The 13,214-nt window shown below is 36.8% G+C and overlaps 1 protein-coding gene across 1 annotated transcript; it reads left to right on the top strand.

The window, feature by feature from the left end:
- Positions 1-3,028: 3,028 nt before the first annotated feature.
- LOC129942856 (mediator of RNA polymerase II transcription subunit 1-like) lies at positions 3,029-12,963 on the top strand. The gene is made up of 4 exons (XM_056051954.1): positions 3,029-3,436; positions 3,507-3,636; positions 8,671-11,232; positions 11,980-12,963. The coding sequence occupies exons 1-4, from the start codon at positions 3,035-3,037 to the stop codon at positions 12,069-12,071; spliced, it is 3,186 nt and encodes a 1,061-aa protein (XP_055907929.1). The 5' UTR covers positions 3,029-3,034; the 3' UTR covers positions 12,072-12,963.
- Positions 12,964-13,214: the final 251 nt, after the last annotated feature.

The following is a 13,214-nucleotide window of genomic DNA, read 5'->3' as shown; positions in this document are numbered from 1 at the left end:
GCGTGGTTTTGATTTAAATAATTTTTTTTTTTTAATTTGAGTACAATTAAAAAAACGTCCTTACTTGCAGCCATACGAGAAGAGTAAGAGGGCAGAGCTGAAAAGATATGAGGTACAATCCATATTTATGTCAAAAAAAAAGGACCACTTTCGTCTCTGAACACCGAGTGCATGTGTAGTCCGTTATTAGAAAATAGCGTATTAGTGCTGCAAGAAAATCAGCGGTAATTTACGAACATACATTGGAAAATCCAGACGAACAACATTAGGTTCATTTTAACCAAGTCTAGCGCACGAAACCCACTACAGCCCATTGAAATAAACCGTACAAAAAATTTAATCGGGACCCGCTTTTCAACGTTAGTTTCTAAGCCATCTCTCCAGAGTAAGCAAGGTCTGCCATGCTGTCGCCTACCATATAATATACTTTAAAAGGCTTTCCGGGCTGGTTCCTCTTTGCTCGTGTGAGCATGGTGTCTAACCCGCTACGGAGTCTAACTTTTGTAACGATATCTGATTTGGGGTAGATTGCATATAGTGGAATCGCGTAAGGTGATAGTTGATTGTCACCGTTTTAATAGTCAGTTTTGATCATCAACTTTTTTTGTTCTGTGGAAATTGATCGCTAAATCTTTACTATTTGCAGCACTTATCCAAGTTTGGGAAACTTCGTATAAATTGCAACACGCAAAAATTTCATTTCATTTATTTATTTATTCATCTACGGGATTTATATCTTACAGATTACTAACAATTCAATGATTAATATAACTAAATATATATATAATATAAATATATACATAAATAAGTATATTTAAAAAATACCTATCTTAAGCTAATGTACAATATTTTGTAAATTAATTTTAAATTCTTATCTGTTTGTTGAGAGGTCAAGTTCATTACATAAAGAATTGAAAAGTTTAATACACCTAGAAAAGGATTCATTGCAACCATAATTGTATCTATGTTTTGGATTATTAAGAAAATGACGTAACCGCAATTCTCTCTCCGGAATAAAGATCTCAAAGTAAGTAAGAATCGGTGGACACTTAATACGATAAGAAAATACATCATGCACAAACAACAAACACTGAAAAGACCGTCTTTTTTCTAATGATTCAAGTCCAATTAGGGTACACCTAGATACATATGATGGAGTGTCAATTCTCCATTTTAATTGCCTAACTACAAATCTTGTTAAAGCCTTTTGCACTCTTTCAATACGTGTTATCCTAATAGAAGTAGAAGGAGACCTTAAAATTGAACAATACTCAAGAATTGGACGAACTTAAGACATGTAAACTGATTTTAAAGCGTAAGGGTTAGAGAACTCATTGCAGTTTCGGTTAACGAAACCAAGCATTGAATTAGCCCTTGCTATAATATAGTCCACATGTAACGAAAACAAAAACTTTAAATCGAAAATGACTCAAAGATCACGAATCTCATATTTGCGATCAAGAATCTGAGTGAAAATTTGGTAGTTGTTTATCATTGGAACCAAAGTTCTATGTGCAGTAAAAACATTACATTTTTGTATATTTAAAGAATGGATAAAATATTTAAATCAGTTTGAAGATTTTGATGATCACTTCTATTTTTTGTGCAAAGATATATTTTAAGGTCATCAGCATACATTAAACATAAGGCATTTTTTAAAAGAAATGGGATTTCATTAATAAAAATATTAAAAAGGAGTGGTCCAAGGTGACTTCTTGAGCAACTCCAGATGAAACTTTAATAATGCTTGAAACAAAATTTCCCAATTTCACACATTGTGTTTTGTCATTAAGGTAGCTAGATATCCATTTCAAAAGCAACCCATGAATACCGAAAACTTTTAGTTTAGCTACAAAAATTTTATGACAAATTGAGTCAAAGGCTTTGACTAAATCAGTATAGATAGTGTCAACCTGGTAGCCAGATTATAAAGAATCGGTGACAACCCTACAATAAAGCATGAGATTTGTTGAAGTTGAAGTTGGCATAAATCCATGCTGCTTATTACATACATATATGTATGTTCTTTTATATTAAAAAACAAATGCTCCTTTACTATGAGCTCGAATAATTTAGGGATTGCAGAGATTTTAGAAATTTTTCGGTTAGTTGTTGTGTTTATTGTGTTGAATTTTCACTTGGCAAAGTGTTGTTTCTGCGAAAATGTAAGTATACCTATAACAATACTTAATAATAGTTTTGAATTAATAAAAATGTTTGTTGTATTTATCAACAAAAAATTTATTTTGTTGAATTAAAGGGCTCATTTATAACGAAAAATGGGCATAGAACCCATTGAATTTTCTTAATAACTGCCGCTTTTATTTCAGCCACAGTACTTTGGCCCATCGGTGCAGTTCAATCAGCCTCAACTTGTCGTTGATAACCACCACCTCCATGAAGATTGAAAGTTGCTGCCAGTTAAAGGATAGGTGGAATATGTGTTGATCTTATTCCTGATGGTAAATCAAGCAACTGCAAAACATGCACAAACGTTTCGTTGTTTAATCGAACACTTATCAAGAATCTAAAATAAATACTATATTATGTTTGTAGGTACATACATTAGGTCCGTTCGCGTACCCTCCTAAAACAGTCCAATTTTACGAAAAATACGAAATTTGACTAAATCCTGTTCGTGTACTCAAAAATTTCTTAGCTTTTCGTAAAAGAGAGCGCTCACGGGAGAGTAAAATATTTCCCCAACCTACGAATTTTAGCCCAAGAAATTTCTTTGGTCTGATTTGTGAATAGCGTCAAATTTTATAGTAATTCAAATAAATTAAAAAAAAATTTTCGCAGTCACTTATAAATATAAAAATTCTTTTCCCAAAAAACAGCAACCATATTGCAATTTTTAAGTTTCAGTTTAATCAAGTTTTTTCCTAAAAAAAAAACAATTGACAGCATGATTTTGCAGTTGTTGTTTTAATTTATCCATTTATAAAAACAAATAAATTCAACATACGAAATGAAATGATGATGTTTTCAAATTTATATTTTTTGTCAGTAATATTGTGTGAAAAACTTGGGTATGAGTGTGACTGTGAATCTGGAGGCGTCGTCGGCCAACAAACTGCAAATTTTGCCAACGGTTTCATTTACAAAGGAAGGAATGGAAGATGTGCCTGTCTATTCGCCTCTGACTCCCCAGAATTCCACACTTCTGCCTGCGACTTTTGTCTTGCGCTTAAACACACCACTGCCCGTGTGTCAGACCCTTCTGCGCACCATCATGCCCGCTCAGACCACTGAACCTGGTGTGGCTGCTGTTCCCGGAGAAGGAGGTACTAAGCCTCTGGTGGCATCATCGATCATGAAGCTCGTCATACAAACTGCCTCCGAAAACCAAATCCAGAATTCTTCGAGAGGTTTGTTTGTCTGTCTACCCGATCAGACACATTGCTATTTCTTTACAGAAAATAAACTAATGAAGGTAGGTTTTGGTTGAGGATTGTTTTATGGGCTTAAGAGCGTGTGCTTCATGTTTGCTTATTTCTTTTCAGGCATCTATTGTTTCCAGTGTGCCATTTACAGAACCCTCTCAAGTGCCCAAGATCCTAGCCGTTCTCAAGAAACATGCGCTCTTCTATACTCTGCTGTCGAGCTGTGTCCGGCCTCAGACTAAGTTGGGAGGTAAGAACTCATTAAAAGACTATAAAAATTAATTTGAATAACTTATATGTTCTTCGCTCAGAAACCATACCTAAGTCATCCGCCTTATGCCTGTTTTAGTGTAGATAATGTTTTTAAAGGGATTTTTCCAGATTACTCAAAAACTGTGACTGTTGAATTTTAAGCATTACCATTTGAAAACAAAAAAATTAAGATTCAAAACAAATGAATAAATTATGTTAATTAAATTGAGGTTGAAATTTCGTGGCCGTTTTTCGAACACCTTGAGTCCAAAGTTCGTTTGGCTACACAAAATAGGACACGTACATTTTATTTTTACTTAACCAAAACCTGACCAAAAATTCAATTCATAACAATTTTATCTTTAAACACTTTTTTAATAGTTTCGCTGTAGAAAGTGGAAACACGAAGAAGTACGTCAATTCTTTCAAATGTAATGGAAATGTTGACCAATTTTCAGCTTAAGCAATATCTTGAAGAACAAATTGTGGAATAAATCTTTACATCGTTTTGAAAAAGTAAGATCATTGCTATAGATATTTCGCAAATGCATGGAATTTGCATCAATAAATCTGTTGTTCGCTGGCTTATAAATTGACTATAATACAAGTTATATTGGTTGTGCCCAAAGGTTCCGTTTTATCTTCGCACTCTTTTTTATATGTAAATAATTATTTGTTACAAACGCCTAAACCACTAAATTGTTTGGCTAACGATAATACCCTTAGCTTTTCTTATTCGTGGTATGGCTACAATTTATAAAATCTTTTCTCATATTTAGACATGTGCCCCAATAATTCACCTAAGTCACTTGGATAGAATTTAAACGAGAACTCTAAAAATGATAGCCGTTCGTAATTAAAACGTTTGCAACTCCAAATTTGTATTTATCGCACTTTTTAAAGACAATGCGAAATAGCCCTTAAACAATTTAACCGAAATACTTCTTATTCCAGCCCAATTTCAAAGGACCTGTGAATTACTCAGGCTCAATATTTCCTTTCGAAACTATCGTCGGTAATTTCTAATCCTATCATCCTTTCCTAATTTCTCCCACTGTTTTATCATTATAAGCACATTTTTCTTAATCTTACTGAAACATTATTATCACATCCAAAGGAACCTAAAAGTCGAATTGTAGGTTAGGCAAAATTTAAATAAGTTAAAGTTATTAAAAAGAACAGGCTTACTCGAAGTTTAAACTATTGGCGATATGAATAAAATTGAGATCCTATTAAAGAAAAGGTCACCAACCAATTTTGAGGAGCTGTTGAATAACTAAAAACCTTCTTGCATTTCTGGATACTTAAAGTTCTTCAATTGATGTAAAAATAAAAAAAAGTGTTTGCCTCTTCGGAAATGGCCTTCACTTTTAGAACCATTTACTGTTTTTGTTCAATCAACGTCAAATTATTTTCTTGCCAACGCATTTGTTGTTAATTCAGGAGGGACCAAAAACACCCTGACAATTTTCCTGTAAGCATTCTAAAATGTTCTCATCCTACCTTAGAAAGTTTCAAGCCTCTACGCCATAAATAAGAGGGTGACTTTAATTAAATTAAATTCGGAGCAAAATCTTCAAGGTTTGAACTAAAAATAAAATTTAACACATCAAAACTTGAGCTTTGTGGTGTAACAAGCGGGAATATTACGGTTAACTCTTGAAACAATTCTTCTCCATTTAAATCTTTAAAACTACCTAATGTTCAAACATTCTGCAAATTAAGGCATGAAGCACGTACATTTTTATTTTTTAAACATTTGCTTATGTTGCTTAAAAATGAAAAAATGATAATATACCTATCAAGATGTTCAAACCTTTCTGTAATTGGTTCAATAGCTTGATCAAGTATTTTTGAAAAAAACTACTTCTACTTTAAATCTTTGTATCGGGTCTGATATAGTTTCAGGAAATTCATCAGCATAAATTCTTTTTCTCCGTTAAAATCGCAATGATGAAGCTTCAGGAAACATATTTAGTATTTCTAGGGAACTAGCAATAAAACATCAAACAAAATTTGCAGACAGCAATTTGTAAAATCAAAAATTTTATTTCCTAACGCAATGTTTTTTGCCTCTTGATTTCCTATTTCTATAAGGGCTTCAAGTGTCTCTTCTAAATTTGTTTTTAAATGCCTCAATGCTTCTAACCTGCTCTGATAAAGGGGTTTTAAATTAAGACTTGGAATTTTTTTCTCATAAATATCCCACTTTAACAACAACTTTAAAAAAATTATACAAACATTGAATTTATCGATACATTTAAATGCATATAATGTTCACCGAGCAGCATCTTTAACCACTAAATTTAAGGAATGCTAGCAACATGGAACGAAAAATGCACTTGGTTCCAGGGTTCGAATTCGATTCTGAACACCCGCTTCTTTTCCTTTCATATTCGAACCATTGTCATAACTTTGGCTTCGTCAGTTATTTATTTAAAATTCGATATAATTCAAGAGTGTCAAAAATCAACTGAGTCAGTCATATTCCGGTTTTGACTTATCACAATATACGTCACTTCTATTAACAACTGATAGCTATTTATTTAATATTAATTAACCAACAAAGGAAAAAAACAATTGAAACAATCTGCATTCTGCACCAGGCAAATAATAGTACATATTTGTTTGCGCAAGATCAGATTACATTTTCCTGCTTCTGGTAATGCGCCTCCAGAATTTTGAGCCCTGTGCATTTGCACATCTTGTACCTATGCCCGGCCCCGGTCGTCGTTATTCAATGTCCTTCATTGACCAATGCTTAAGAAACCGCTAGTGACATCACGATTTGATCTTCCAATTATTTCTATATCATCAGTAGACGGACTTTTAAATATATATAATATCTACGAGTGAGTTTGTTTCAAGAACGATATCAAAGAAGTTGCATGATAGGGCTTCGCCTTGTCTAAAACCTTTTTTTACATCAAATGAATCAGTAAATTCTCCATCTTCATTCTTCACAAATGGACAAGTTTGACAAGAATACCAAAAATAAGCATTGCTTTGTAAAGTTCTTATCTGTAGATTCTGTAATACGCTGCATTGAAATCGATGAAGAGGAGGTGCGTATCGGTTTGAAGTTCATGGGGTGAAATCGGCTAAGGTTGACTATAATTTTTTTTGATAATCAATTGACTATAATTTTCATTCCGTCTGTGTAAGATTATTCAACTCAATTCAACTCGATTGAACAATATCAGATTCAAATTGTCAAAATTCATTGTTGCCGATTCCACCCCTGAGTTTTGTCCTAGACCTGATGTTATGTGAATATTTGGTTTATGTTTGACTTTGTCGTTGCTTGAAGCCACACTGACATGGCTTTAGGCTTACTTCAGGATAAACGAGTTCTTTTTTGAGTCAATTTGAATGTCTAGAAAGCAAAGAACAAAATATCACGGTTACGTATTGAAAACTTTAGACTGCAACATCATTTCCAGCTTCTTCAGGGGATTTATTTAGTATTTTATATTAAAAAAAACAACATGATTAAAAGTTGCACAAAAAGTGCGAAAAGTTTAACTATGGACAACACTAGTATCACCGTATTTATAGTGTATAGTGTGGCCATACCTTAGTTGTCAAATACGGTGATACTAGTGTTTTCCACAAAAAAAAATTCTCAAAAAATGTTCATTCTTAGAACTATTTGATAAATTATCAGCTCGAGAATTATCTTGAAGAACGGAAGCTTCTTAATGACCGACAGTATGGCTTTCGTAGCAATAGGTTCACTGGTGATGGTTCATCTCACCGAACAGTGGAGCAAATCTTTACATCGCTTGGGAGAAAGTAAGATTATTGCACTTGATATTTCAAAAGCATTTGATAGAGTTTGGCATCTGGCTCTCTTATCGTGCTTTCGGTTTTCTAAAATCCCTGCTTTATTGGATTAGTAATTACCTTTTGGATCGTTCAATACAAGTAGTATTGGATAGATTTAAGTAAATACATTAATCCTGGTGTGCCCTAGGGCTTTGTTCTATCTCCAACACTCTTTATCATTTTTATTAATGATCTCCTGTCTGCAACTTCTAATCCAATAACATTGTTTCGCTGACGTTTTTAGAGTCATATCCTTCTTCTTCGGTTGTGGAACTACAGCGACAAAATATGATAAGCTCATTAAATTCCGACCTAAACATCATTGTACGATGGCGAATAAAAAACCGCGTGGAATTTATCTCGATATTCTCGGTATGTGTGCAACTTACTTAACCCTATTGGATAGTATTGAATGTAGACCATTTATATTGATAGGTGATAATATCATCAAAAGTTCATTTACTTCGCTTGAACACTGTCGTAAGGTTTCTTGTCTGACCCTTTTTTCCGTTATTTTAACAATTTATGCTGTAGTGAAATAGCCAGCTGCTTTCCTCGCCTTAAACAAGTCAACCGTAATACTCGCGCATGTAGGAATGCTTATCAAAATTACCCTCGAGTCCAACTTCGGCCGTACTGTCAAATACAGAGATTCGTTGTTTAGCCGTACTACACAAATGTGGAATGTCTTACCACAATCTGCCTTTCCTAGTCATTGCAATATTCAAGAATTCAAAACCTTTGTGTACTGGCATTTCCTTTCAAACCCTCTCCCCTCTTCCTGTGTCTGCATATTAAGGGTATCCCCTTGAGTGTATGCTTATTATAAAAAAGGAAGGGATGGTAACAAGGCTTGCCACTTAATCAATTAGCGTTGGAGCTTGCCGTTTTGAAACCATTAACTCGATTGACTTATGAACAAGAAAAATAGAATATGACAGGTTGATAGACCGACCTCTTAAGCGGATCATCACTAGAGCCATTTCATAAGTTTATTATATTTTAGAGGTTTACTTGGACATTGTAATAAAATCTTAGGTGGTACTTACTTACTTAGGAAAATTGCAGCTTAGTAGTGATTTCGTCATTCTTAGGAGTGATGACTATCGATAAAAAAAATCGAATACTAAAAGCTTATTATACGTTGAAATATGAATACGACTTTAGTTTAATATGAGAATATGTTTTTTCTTTTTTTTTACAGACATCGAATCGACAACTATTCTCGACGTTAATGCGATTTCATTTAATCAAATTTCCGTGGCCCTCGAGCATCCGTATGAGGAGTCCATGGCCACAGTCGAATTTAATTTAAACGACTCTGGCTTGGTAACATGTGAGATCTATTCGCTGTCCAACAACTATGAATCCTTAGCTGCGAACTTAACCCTAATCGTTCAGCAGAGTCTGTCGATACCCATAACTATAAGAAGCCTACTTAAGTATTGGAATCAGGAGCGTATGAAGTGTTTTCAGCGCGGTAACGGCGGAGACTATGGAAATTTTAGCCTACCTCAGGGTCCAATCGACCCCGGAGGTAGAGGAGGTGACTTTCGTGATATAAAAGGTCCCAAACCTGGAGTCACTGACCGTGGGGGATCGAATTTCGGTGGAGGAAACAATCGACCGTTCTTTCATACCACCGGACTAACAGCTACCGGAGCTGAGGGGTTTCCTGAACTGAGTTCATCGGTCGGCCCTGTGGCTGGGGGAGCGAACAACCTGATGAAATCACAATTCAATTCCGAAGTAAAGCAAGAGGATTTTTGTAAAAGCCCAAAGAGTAACCATACATTGCAGTCTGATATAAGCAGCAACGACTCCAGCTCTTTGGGCCAATTGTCAGCAGGAGCACAAAAAAGTGGCGGCAACTCCCACGGGATTGCGGCTAAAGTAGCTACCGCTGTTGCATCCGGAGTCGCTGTATCAACATCATCCACCAATGCCACCGCAACATCGACGGCGTCGGCGCTTTTAAAGAGCGAAGAGCGAAGCGCTGATATTGCTGGGAAGTACCAGAAAATATGGAAGGACAAAACCAACACCGTAAAGAATACCGTCAGCATAACACCCATTTCGAGTTCCTTGGAGTCGGTAGTTCATCCATCACAAGGGAATCTAGAGAAAAGGCCTGGAATCGAGATTATCCCCCTCACAGCGCCACAATCACAGAATTCAATGGCATCTACGATAACGATTACTCCAATCAATTCCACAGCATCTGCCTCAACCCCGACTATTCCTACGGTTTCAGTAACGGGAGTGAAGGGCACCGAAAAGAAAAGTTCCAGTTCTGGGAAGCGTTCAGCAGAAGACAGAGATAGCAAGAGTGAAAAGAAGCGGAAGAAAAAGCGCGAAGATTCCCCCATGGGTCCACCAGAAAAGCTGTATTCTCGTCAGAACTCGCCAGGATCCGATCCCATATCGAGAAAATACTCCCCACAGACAACCGCTTCCATGGCTCTGCCAGGCACGAAGCCTTCTCCAAAACACTCTCCAGTCTACACAAGTCCAAAACACGCATCGTCCAGTCCCAAGAGTCCTTTTGGCACATTGTCTCCCAAGCACGGGAGCTCGGGGAAACCCAGTATGTCCACTCTGAAGAACGCCACAAGTCCTAAGAGTGAAAAATCTACACTCGCACTGCCTACACGACCCCTGTCTTCGCCTGGGTTGTCGTCTTCAAAAAACCGCGATAAGGACGGCAAGGAAAGACTGCTTAGTGTGCCCAACCAAAACTCGAAAACTCCAACAAGCCCGAAAGTGAAGTCGGCAACGATAAAACTCAAACCCCTGGACGTTGGAAACCATTTGGGATTCTCAGGTTCGCCGGATGAAACTGACAAAGGTCGTAAGAGCTCATTGAATGCAGTGATAGATAAGCTCAAATCCTCCCAGAATTCTTCCGACGGGATCGATAAGTTGAGTAACTCCGGAATGTCAAGTGATTTAACTCCGGTCACCCCAGGCACTCCCGGTTCGGAGTACATGGTCAAGCCGGGCCAAGACGGCATAAAGATCACAATCAATAAGACAAAATCGAAGGACAGTGGTGGTGGAGGCGCCACTTTCAATCGTTCAAAGACAGTTAACAGCAAACCCGTGGAAACAGGGAATAATTCTCCCAAGAAGCACACCGGCCTGAAACCGGGAGTAAATAGCGGACCAGCCTCCAAAAAGTCTTCCTCAACACTTCCATTTCCTGCCGCCCCACCATTGCCTTCGAACAAATCGTCGTCCGGTAGCAGCATGCAAAGCACAAAGCACAACTTTCAAAAGTCCAACTCATCGGGGAACCTTTCCACGAAGCTCTCCACCGGTTCCACGGGTGGAAGTTCTCTGACCAAATCACACAGTACAAACTCTTTTCATTCGGATTCCTTTCGCAAATCAGCTTCTTCCTCGTCGTCTTCCTCCTCGAGCAACAACAAGTCGAGGTCAACTTCGAGTTTCATTGAGAAGGTTACACCTCGACCAGATCCCACGGACATGATGAAGATTCTGCAATTTGCGTCCCCCAACATGGCTGCAATGGAGGGATTCATGAAGACTTTCAACTCGAAGTTCCAAATCCCGAAATTGTCAGCTAGAAATTCGAACTCACAAGCTCACGATGGGGACAAGCCACGGCCTATTTCAGCACCCACCACGCCTGCCACATCCTTCACGCCATCTCCAACGCCAAGCAGTTCCGAGAGCAGCGGCAACAGCAACGATTCCAACAAGAACTTGACGAAAATTTCCGGTCCCGCACAACCGAACAAAGGTCAGCAACAAGATTTCTTTAATCTCTTTTGTCATACAGGTGTTTCCAACACCGCCGCACCTTTGTCGTCCTCGTCCTCCTCCAGCTCGTCCTTGTCCTCGTCAATAACTCCATCCTCTGTTCCACCCGCTCATTTCAATTCATATCGTGGTCCACTCATAGATACAAACAGTCATGCGAGTGATCTCACCATGCGTCCGCCCCTAAAACCAACCATGACGACGGAAGACTCGTCCTCGTCGACTTCGTCGTCGTCGTTGTCCACTCTGAAAAATGATATCAAACTGATGCCACCAGTGGCAGTGGTGCACGCCCAACCGCCACCAGTTCAAATTTCCAACAAACTTCCCTTCCATCAACATCCAACCTCACCCTCAGTGTCGGTACACATTCTAAAGTCTCCTGTCCCATCGCCACTGGTGGTGATGCCATCGCCCCATTCCAACTCCCCCTGCATCACCGACGAGGAACTAATGGACGATACCCTGGTTGGTGTGGGAAGCAAATGACAAACACTTTTCATGGTAAGAAGTTATTGTTCGGGTTCAGGTTCGATATGGGTTTGAGATTTGGGATTGAGATTCGATTTGGTTTGGGGTTTGGGGTTTTCATCTTCCCATCATCATCATCTTGTCGTTGTTGTTGTTGTTTTCGTCCTCCTTTGTTTGTTATATTTGTTGATTTTCTGCTCGAAACTCGACGACGCATGAGATTTTGCAAAATTCTAGGAACTTACTAATCTTCCAGCAAACACTGTCGGAGTCGGTGAAAAATTCCCCAAAAGGCTGACACAGCAGCAAAATGATTTGGAACTGTTTCTCGTTGGGCGTTCATGTTAAGCAGACTCTTTCCAGCCTGAGTTAACATTGATTGTGAGATGTGCTGAAGTGCTGTGCTATGCTGTGACTATGCTAACCACTGAAATGGGTGTTCACTGAGAATCAGAAGGCGGAAATCGTATTTCCTTTATTCAGCACAAACTAAACTTCAGATGATGATATCCAGTTTTCTATTCCGAGTTCATCCAAGTTGTTCATTGCAGTGAACGCGCTTTGGAACCTTGGATGATCTTGCTATAAAAAACTGGACCTAACATAAATTATATAAAAGAAAAATGTCTTAATTAAGTACAAACAAATTAAAAAGAAAACAAACAAATGTAGAAAGATGATGAGAAAGCTTAATTTAAATAAAATTAAATTTTTTGACAAAATAAATAGAAATTAAGTTGGATGATTGATGCCTTAAGAAAAAAGATATTTTTATTTTTAACTTATGTAAGTTTATACGATTAACTTCAATAATTATTATTCCTGTGTCGAAAATTATTGATTCTTTTGTAGTTTAAGAGTTTTTCGGGATTCGAAATATTTTGGTAAACGAAAAGTTTAGTTTTTGTATTAAAATAAAATATTTTAAGTTGTATTTTTTTTATTATTATGATCAATTTTATAAAGAAACCCAAATTAATTTGCATTCTTGACATAACATAAATATTTTATATAAATGTATTCTTTTTTGTTTAAATAATAAGTAATGAGAAAAAGCATAAATAGCATGAGAGACAGTTGGGGGCAATAGTGTGAAATAATAAAGCAAAAGCAAAACAATTTGTAAATATTTATACAAAACAAATAAATAAATAAAATTAAAAAAAAGAAGATATTTCATGTTTGGGAAAATAAAAATATTTAAATAAAAAATTATTTATTATGTAAAATTTGAAAATAAGCGTGGTTTTGATTTAAATAATTTTTTTTTTTTAATTTGAGTACAATTAAAAAAACGTCCTTACTTGCAGCCATACGAGAAGAGTAAGACGGCAGAGCTGAAAAGATATGAGGTACAATCCATATTTATGTCAAAAAAAAAGGACCACTTTCGTCTCTGAACACCGAGTGCATGTGTAGTCCGTTATTAGAAAATAGCGTATTAGTGCTGCAAGAAAATCAGCGGTAATTTACGAACATACATTGGAAAAT

The sequence above is a fragment of the Eupeodes corollae genome, chromosome 1, assembly GCF_945859685.1.
Source record: "Eupeodes corollae chromosome 1, idEupCoro1.1, whole genome shotgun sequence".
Classification (NCBI taxonomy): Eukaryota; Metazoa; Arthropoda; class Insecta; order Diptera; family Syrphidae; genus Eupeodes; species Eupeodes corollae.
The sequence above is the reverse complement of the archived record's forward strand: the minus strand, read 5'-3'. Positions and strand labels throughout refer to the sequence as shown.

Excerpts from the sequence above, each read along its gene's own strand:
- LOC129942856 (XM_056051954.1), top strand. The coding sequence starts at position 3,035 with ATGAGTGTGACTGTGAATCTGGAGGCGTCGTCGGCCAACAAACTGCAA. Across the intron at positions 3,437-3,506 it reads CAGAAAATAAACTAATGAAG|GCATCTATTGTTTCCAGTGT; the intron begins GTAGGTTTTGGT and ends ATTTCTTTTCAG. Across the intron at positions 3,637-8,670 it reads GCCTCAGACTAAGTTGGGAG|ACATCGAATCGACAACTATT; the intron begins GTAAGAACTCAT and ends TTTTTTTTACAG.